Source organism: Salvia hispanica, chromosome 4, assembly GCF_023119035.1.
Source record: "Salvia hispanica cultivar TCC Black 2014 chromosome 4, UniMelb_Shisp_WGS_1.0, whole genome shotgun sequence".
NCBI lineage: Eukaryota > Viridiplantae > Streptophyta > Magnoliopsida > Lamiales > Lamiaceae > Salvia > Salvia hispanica.
Window position 1 is genome coordinate 17383153 of NC_062968.1, and position 9177 is coordinate 17392329.

General features: G+C 36.5%; 1 protein-coding gene across 2 annotated transcripts; it reads left to right on the forward strand.

Moving 5' to 3' along the window:
- Positions 1–2122: 2122 nt before the first annotated feature.
- Positions 2123–5812, forward strand: LOC125223732 (inactive protein kinase SELMODRAFT_444075-like). Of its 2 annotated transcripts, none has more exons than XM_048127007.1 (8): positions 2123–2371; positions 2532–2656; positions 2906–3000; positions 3682–4640; positions 4715–4881; positions 5001–5077; positions 5165–5492; positions 5594–5812. In XM_048127007.1, the coding sequence occupies exons 1-8, from the start codon at positions 2191–2193 to the stop codon at positions 5687–5689; spliced, it is 2028 nt and encodes a 675-aa protein (XP_047982964.1). In that variant the 5' UTR covers positions 2123–2190; the 3' UTR covers positions 5690–5812. The 2 variants fall into 2 exon arrangements, with proteins under 2 accessions (XP_047982964.1, XP_047982965.1); XM_048127008.1 differs by having other exon boundaries at positions 4721–4881.
- The last annotated feature ends 3365 nt before the right edge of the window (positions 5813–9177 follow it).

Below are 9177 nucleotides of genomic sequence, written 5' to 3' on the forward strand. Positions count from 1 at the left end.
TTAGTCATAAGATTTACTAATTATCCCATGATTATTTGAATCTCATTAACCAAACACACTATAAATTTAATCTCGGATACAATCTTGCAAACCAAACATGTTAGAAGTATATAGAGATTAAATCTCATAACTTAATTATAGACGAACAATAATGTTATAATTGGCTATAGCCACTCATCTCCAATTAAAATAATCTCACAATCTAATCCAAGATAGATTATCATATGATAATTAGTTTTGACAACACCGGTACCGTCGTGTTCTGTGCGAACAACTATGCCAGATTTTTAATACGTCAAACCAAACAGGCCTAGTACTAGTTTTTAAGTCTGCAAGAATGTGAAATCAGTCAATAACACTATATAGTTGAAAGAGGTCCACCCAAGTGAACTTTTTTTTATTGATTGTGCTGTCAAACCACTAAATAAAATTTGTCTGTTGTATCCAAAGTCCAAACCACTAAATAAATCTAACCGTCGATAATTGAATTATGTATGCTATTAGAACATTGAGTCATTGACCATTTAATTGGATTGAAAACTGATACACGGTTCTTTACAAGAACTGAAAATCATATCTTAGAATCTTAGACATTTTGTATACAATACAAAGTTAGAAAAGGGACTTCGTCCTGCACCGAACCTTTTTGCACATACACGTTTTTCAAATTTATAGATCAGGAATCTTGTATACTTTTGTATAAAATTTTGAAATCATTTTTCATTTCTTTATTTTCCCTTTTTTTCATAATATTTTATAGCAATAGATAAAAAAACAGTTAGCAATAAATATGAATTGTAGTGTAGCCTCTCTGTATATTTATATTTTATGAAAATAGTTCTGGAATATGTCTGTAATTAATAAATTTTGGATCAGAATACAAAATTACATACCAAATCTTTGAAAAAGATATACTTCAAATTTCCTCTACGAGAAGCGTACTGATTACATATAAAAGGTGATATATAGTATATTCGTAAGGGGTGCACTATGGTGCTACCATAGATAGGATAACACCATATCACCAATATAGTCCGTTAGATCTCATTTATGAACGCCTAGGATTAAGTTTCGTGAAAAAACACGGGTTTGCAGTCTACTGTATTAGATATTGCAGTCGTGGTAAACTGTAATATTGTTGTTGTAAGACTGCAATATTCAATGAACAACACCGCAATCTGGTAACGTAAAATTAGAAATTTCCTATTTTACCCCTCCGTGTTTTTACACGTGGCAGCATGACAAGCACACGATTTTCAGATCCAATGGCCTAAAATGGTGATATGGTGTTACAATAAGAGGGTTGTCATCTTAATACATCCCATATTTATAATTTGCAAAAATATATTATTTCTATTATATTATTTATAACTTTTACATATAATAACATATAATTAATATAGGTTTACTTTCTGTCTTTTCTTTTATATATTGAGAGGGATTTTAATTAGTCACACAAAAGTAAATTAACTCTTTGATGAAGTTTGAATTGATATCTTAAAAGTCGCTAAAATAAAGTGGCAACGCAAATTAAAGCTCTATTTGAAGAAAGAACAATTTTCTCTTTTCCTTTTCTTCACATTAAAATAGGTGCATAACTTAAAATGGCGGGCAATACAAACAGATTATTTAACTTAAAGTATAGCTTTTTCAAAGCCTCAATCCTTGTTGTATACCAAATTCAACTTTCATTTTAAGTTGGTAGTGCTTACATCTTTTTTTGAGCCTACTAGAGTCAATTCCAAACCCCTATTAAAAACATCTTTATTCGCGTGTCGCATACATATCAATGTGTGAAAATATTAAATTTCAGTAACTGAAAAACGGAAGTCATGTTGAAAATAATAGAGGGTGAAAGAGTAATGTGTTTTGTTATTTGGCAATTAATTACTACTAATTTAATACTCTAATGGAGTTTATAAAAAACTAAGAAAGGTGCTTATTATTACACGTAAATATTAATGAATATTTTGCGCAGGAATAAATTGATTTTTTGCTATACTTACTTAAATAACTTAATTATCAAAGGAATAAATTATAGCATAAGCTTGGAAAGGGAATTTATTATTATAAAACGGGATCACTAATTCCAATCACACACATCGAATTTCCCATTTCCCAACATTATTTTTTCAAAATCTGCAAACGCGCCCTTAATCCGCCTCCGCTTTCACGGCCAAACTGCGCTTGATGTTCCCGCCAAAGCCAGAACGAACCGGCCTGCTCGGCGGCGACGCGGCGGCGAAGGTTATCGTCGCCGTCAAAGCAGACAAAGTCATCTCTAAGACCGCCTTCGCTTGGGCTGTCGACCACGCGGCCTCCCCAGGCGACTGCATTACGCTTCTCGCCATCTTCTCCGACAACAAAACTGGTAATCTCCGTATCGAAGTGTTTTCCTCTACTTTCCTTCAACTCACAATCGGGAAATTTCGCTGCTTCTGCTGCTGTTTTTGCTTTAAATTATCGTTTTATTGCTGTTATTTATAATTGCTCGAGGCAATTTTGAAGATGTGCTAGTGCTTGAAAAGCAGGAGGGAGGAGATTTTGGGGACTTCCTCTGTTGAAAGGAAACTCTCGAAGTTGCCAACCGGATCGCCTTCGTCAGATTGCTGAGTCCTGTTCTCAGATGGTTCTTCAAGTTCGGGATCGAATCGAGGTGCTTAAATATGGCTAAATGAGTGTATTGCCAATTCTATGATTTTCTAGTCCATTTTATCTTGATGATTTTTGTGATATAAAGTTGTTCTTCATCTCGTAAATCGATCCATTTATACTATTAATTGAACCTAAGGAACTTGAAACCTGATCATAGTAGAGTGACATTTCAAGTGTAGTTCTCGTGGATGAAGTTGAAGAGATGTGGCATATTTTGATGTAGAAGTTGGTTTGTCATTTTTGGGTGTAGGTGAGGGTGCAGATCAAGATTGTATCAGCAATGTGCACTGGTGCTGTGACAGCAGAAGCAAAGAGTAATGCAGCAAATTGGGTTATATTGGACAAGTAAAGTAAACACAAATTTCAAACTCCTTTTCCTGATATAGTGATTCCTTAGATATATCTTTCAGGATATTGGTTTTGTTTTCTGTATGGTGATGTTCAAAGGGCTAGAATGGCTAAAGGCTCCAATCAGTTACACACTCTGTTTCATATTTTAAAATTGATTGGCTTTGCTAGTTATATCCAGTTATTAGAAATTATTTGAAGCACACTGGTCTAAGATATTGATACCTAAAACAGACAAATGAATAGGAAACTTTGACCACCCCTCCAATTGAAATGAATTGCTATGTCATTACAGACCTTAATTGCTATGATGTGTCTGTTTTCCTGCAATGATGAATAGGGAAACTTTGACCCCTCCAATTGGAATGAATTGCTATGTCATTACAGACCTTAATTGCTATGATGTGTCTGTTTTCCTGCAAAGATGAATTCAGTATGGAAATATACTGCTCTTATTAAATCCAGATAAATACCACGGCCTCATGAATTTAATTCGATGCTTCATTACTTTTTCAGTCTGCAACGTGTAAAAGCTTTTTCAGTCATGTAGAAGTAACATTAGCTCACATATATACATAGTAGAACTCTACCCTATGCCTGTTCTGTTTTCAACTGAGTAACATCTAGTGATTTGGAATTTGATAGCACCGTTTTCTTGACGTTTTTTCATTAAGTCAGGCAGTTGAAGCAAGAGATAAAGCAATGCGTGGATGAATTGCGTTGCAATATTGTAGTCATGAAGGGTTCCCAGCCAAACGTTCTTCGCCTCAATCTAACAAGCCCAAACGATACTCAAACACCTTTCTATACTCCCACTTCTTTCCCTATTAGGGATAGTAAGAAGTTGCAGAGCAAAAGTGTGAAACATATGGCTCGTGTTAGCAGTCGTGATGATCCAAATGCTTCCTCCTCAAGAATGTCAACCAAAAACATATTATCAACTCCTGACACCGCATCTTCTGTCTACGTCGTTTGTGAAAATAATCCACTTTATCAAGGCTTAAGTAAAGGTACCTATCCACCTGATAGAGTTATCACACACAATGCAGAATCAGAAACTTCTCTGAGTCCGAGGTTCTTGATTGCTCAGAGTGATGAAAATGGCTCGGATCTTGGAAACACGGATGTGATCTCTAGGAGTACGTATACCTTGGCCAGAACTGAAACAGGAGCATATAGTGATGAAGGAATCGAAAACAGTCAAATTTCTGATGGAGATTATGCATACAACTCTAGCATCCGGGAAGCTGTTTCGTTTAGAGCAACTTCCCCAATTCCTCCTCCTTTATGTGTTATTTGTAAATCCAAGGCTCCACGATTCGGAGAACCTCCAAAGCAGTTCCACTACAAAGAGCTAGAGGAAGCTACGAATGGTTTCTCACACGCAAACTTTTTAGCAGAAGGCCGGTTTGGCTTGGTCCACAGAGGAGTTTTGAGGAATGGATTGGTCATAGCAGTGAAGCAACTGAAGTTTGCTGGCCCTGAGAGAGATGCTGATTTCTGCAGGGAAGTATGTGTACTGAGTTGTGCTCAGCATCGGAATGTAGTGTTGCTTATTGGCTTTGGCATTCAGGGGAAGAAGAGATTGTTGGTGTATGAGTACATCTGCAATCGCTCGTTAGACTTTCATTTGCATGGTACCTTCTTTATACATGTCATGTTTTATGTACTCCAACGCAGCAGCAACTTGAAATTTGTTTCATGCCTTAAGTTGCAGGAAGAGGAAATCCAGTTCTTGATTGGCAAGCTCGTTTGAAGATAGCTATCGGGACTGCAAGAGGACTACGGTATCTTCATGAAGATTGTAGGGTGGGATGCATCATTCACAGAAATTTGCGGCCGAGCAAAATCCTTTTAACTCATGATTTTGAACCTCTGGTATACAATCTCATCTTCTGAAGCATGTAGTTTTTCAACACTTGCTAAACATATAATGCTGAGTTGAATAAAAAAAAAAGATTAATGTGTGTACCAATTCAAACGTTATTTTATATCAGGTTGCTGATTTTGGACTGGCAAGATTGCATGACGAGTGGGAGTCATGTGAAAGTAGCCAAATCGTCGGAGCTTCATGGTAAATCCAGCATTCTAGACTTTGTGTTTCTAATTCAATTTCTTAAATGTATGCATGGAAATTCAGTTTCTTCTCTTGTTCATGTAGGTATCTTGCACCAGAACTAGTCAGTGGTGGAAAAATGACTGAGAAGGTCGATGTATACGCCTTTGGCCTGGTATTACTGGAGCTAATTACCGGGCAACGGGCCCATGACTTGCAATACTGCTCGGACAATCAGTTTTTGTTAGACCATATCCGTGCTTTGGCCACGGGTGACACACCACATATATTCGGCTACAACAATCAATTGCTGGATCCCCGGTTGGTCCCGTACCAACTCCAACCTATGTTACCGTATGAGCTTCAGGCAATGGGATACGCGGCCTCATTGTGTCTTCAACAAGATCCCGACCTCCGACCACCCATGTCAAAGGTCTTACACTCCTCATGCTCCAACAATTCATTTGTCAAGGTCATGGGTTTTTGGTAAATGTTAAGTTTTGCTATATTCACCAAATATTGTTTTGGTTTTAGGTAGTTAAGATGCTAGAAGGAGGAAGTGCAGCTAGTTGTAGGGACTCAGTTGGTTGTCGAAGCGGGCACCTGCAGGGATTGAATACAAATGCGTAATTGGAGTCCATTTCTTTTTTCTTGGTGAGTTCTAGCTCGGAATTTGTCATTATTGTTTTGCTATACAGCCTATACCATATATGTAGTTGTCAATTAATCTTATTTTAGGCCTGTTGTAGATCACGTTTCATTTCATGTTTTTTTTTTTGCTAATTTATCATAGATTTATATCCAAATTTTTTGGACCCGTCGTTCAGTTTCAACTGTTTTAAATTCTAATCAAACATCATGAGATCGGAGAATTATTCGAAAAGAGTAGCGATGTTCTCTTCCATCATTTTTTTGAGAGAATCGGTTCCAACTGTAAATGAGAGAATGAAAAAATATTTTATTTATTCATTGTAAATTATAATAAAAGACTGTTAGAATGACGATACAAAAGGGTTTGGAATTTAATTGTATGTGTGTGCTATTATCTCCTATAAATAGGGATTTACATATGTATTCTACAAGGAAATAGGCATAGCGATGATAACAGAATAAAGTTAATTGAGTATCTCTTGACTGATCTCTCTGTCATTCTGCGTGATCTCTTCTTCCTTCTCACATGATTCTGTGTGATCTTTTCTACACCTTCTAACAATGACTCCATACATCTATCTATGCAAATATAAATGTCATTAGAAATATAAATAGATTTTTGTAATGCATATAAAAATAATTTTTATAGATGGACATCACCATTTTTAATGAGAAATTGATAAAATGAGAGATGCAAGGAGAAAAAGTGGATAAATAGGATAGAAAAAGAAAAATTTGATACTCTCGTGAAGAAAATGTCGGTCAAACTATGTTAAGAAACATAATAAGATGTTGACCAAGAAAACAAGAGAAAATGAATTCATATTTTTGAGTTTGATACACCTCAGAATTGCTGGACGAAAAACTTCCCAATGCTTGACACGTGTTTATTGATATTGTATTAAATGCTAATTAACATTTGTACCCCTAAAATCAATGGTCTGATTTTCTATTTTTTCCCCCCACCGTTACCTAACAACTACTTAGACTTTGCAAATATTTTGTATCAGCCGCCATTCCTTTTTTCACCTCCCGCCGAGAAGCAATTATCGTCAAAGGTGCAAGGAGACAAAGCTTCTGTTGAGGGCTCGTGATTTCTTTTGCCATAGGCTCCCTTTATGATATCTATCAATTTTTTATAAGAAATATTCCAATTCAATGGTTGATAAATCAATGAACTTGAACGATATCAGCCCCATAATACATCATATGTTGCTTCGACGGCAGACTGTCTTTTAGAAGGAATCAGAAATACATTCGAGGACCTTATCCAGCGACCAGCAACATCTGCCACCTCGATTTCAAACTATCTTGTGAAAAAATTTGAAGAATGATTTGCAAATGAGTAAATTGATGGAGGGGCAATAGTGGTAGATTTTTTTTTTCTGGACACAGCTTTCAAATTAAGAAACTAATCGGGTGAGAAAACCCCGATAAATGTACATAGGAATAGTTTCATGCGCTTGGGCGGGCCACGCGCCTTTTCAAGGGCCGATGCGAAAATCTTCATTTGGTATCAAACACTGGAGTTTGACCAGAAAATGGTTGTTTTCAGGGCTATTCTATGCTATCAAACGGAAGTATAAAACAGAAGAGAAAAATATAAGCTACTATTATACTACTATTATGTCATACATCATACATGTGTAATCAAACATTAGAAAATACCATGTCTATATTTAATGCACATGAATAAATCAAAATTTAAACAAGGAGATGCATAGTCTTATCACATTTTTTGAACTCGAAAAACAACTGTAAATTGACAAAAAAGCAGGCAATCAAACGTTTTAGAACACAAAAAAAAAAATACCATGTCTAAATTTAACGCACATGAATAAATAAAAAATTTTAAATGATAGGAGACCATAGTCTTATAAGCCTTTTGAACTCAAACCTGATATTTATCTTCATTCATATCTCTATATATACCTGCGTTATTAACATTAGTGTCTGACATTATGCCATTGATTAGTAAAATAATACTACTACCTAAAATTTAGAGTTAGTACCATTTTGGCTATCAGAAATAGCAAGAACGAAAGGTACAAGAGACTTGGGCTCAGATTCAATTCACATGAATACCAATCACTGTTACAAAAAGCCCAGTCACAACAGAAACTCTATTAGAAATTAGAATATATACTAATTTGCATGATTCCAAGTCGGATGACTTTAAAGTTGATCAACGGCTGAGATTGAATAGAAGGTTCAAGGTAGTTAATACGGTTAGCTCATGGAAGTGCGGTTGTTGTGTGTTGAGCTGAACAGAGGCCTATAAGAGGGACTCCACGCGTCCATCAATAAAGCTTCAAGAATAGATCATCACTACAAGCTCTACAATTGATTAATTCAGAGAGAGTGTTAGATTAGAAGTGAGAGGTGTTCGTTGTATGTTCTTGAATCTTGAGAGCTTCGTACACCTCTCGTAACAAGATTAATAGAAAGAGTTTCCCTTGCCCATGGATGTAGATCACAAGATCGAACGACGTAAAACTTGTGTTTGCTCGTTGCTTGATCAACCGTGCGTTTGTTCTTGTTTTACAACAAGTGGCGCCGTCTGTGGGAGAGTTGAAGGAGTGAAGGCCGATCAAGTGCTCGACGAATTGGCCACGTCCAGATTTGAGGAGGAAAAGTTCTCCAGCAAGAGTGATTTCGGGCTCTGGCGAGCCTTGTTTATTTAACAAGGTTTGGGAGATGCGATCAAGCCTGATGACGCGAAAGAAAATGAGGAAGAAAGTGATGAGAAATTGGAGGTCAAGAAGCTGGAGATATTATCCTCTACTTAGCTGACAATGTGTTGCGGGAGGTCTCAAAGGAGGCGACCGTGGCTGGTGTTTAGGCGAAGCTAGAGTCGTTGTACATGACCAAGTCGCTAGCGAATAGATTGTTCATGAAACAAAAACTTTACGCCTACACATTCTTGGAGGATAGGAGCATAAGTGAGCATCTAATTCAACAAATTAGTCGATGATTTGGAGAATATAGATGTAAAATTGGATGATAAGGATAATGCAATCATCCTCTTGAATGTTCTGCCTAAAATTTAGCTTTGATCATCTGCGTAATGCCATGTTGTATGGAAGAATTAACACAATTACACTTGAGGAAATGCAATGCGCTCTGAAATCAAAGGAGCTGGGAAAGTTGTGTTCAAACCAAGAATCTAAGAATCAAGCTCTCAATGTAAACAAGTCAAAAGGAAAGAAGAAGTTCAACAATGACCAGAAGTAGTTTCAGAATAAGGATCAAGCTCTGAATGTGAACAAATCAAAGGAGCTGGGAAAGAAACTAGAAGCTGCCACTATTGCAAGAAACCTAGTCATTTCAAGAAGGACTACTACTCCTAGAAGAGAAAGCAAAATGAGGAAAACATTGTCCCAGCCAAGCTGACTTAGCTGAGGAAATATATCGTGCACAGATCTTGAATATTTTAGACCATGAGACTGAAAGATCATGGATCATGG

Bases quoted from the DNA above. Each gene is read 5' to 3' on its own strand.
- LOC125223732 (XM_048127007.1), top strand. From the start codon at position 2,191: ATGTTCCCGCCAAAGCCAGAACGAACCGGCCTGCTCGGCGGCGACGCG. The intron at 3,001-3,681 runs GTAAAGTAAACA...TCATTAAGTCAG, and splicing joins AATTGGGTTATATTGGACAA to GCAGTTGAAGCAAGAGATAA. The intron at 5,078-5,164 runs GTAAATCCAGCA...TTGTTCATGTAG, and splicing joins CAAATCGTCGGAGCTTCATG to GTATCTTGCACCAGAACTAG.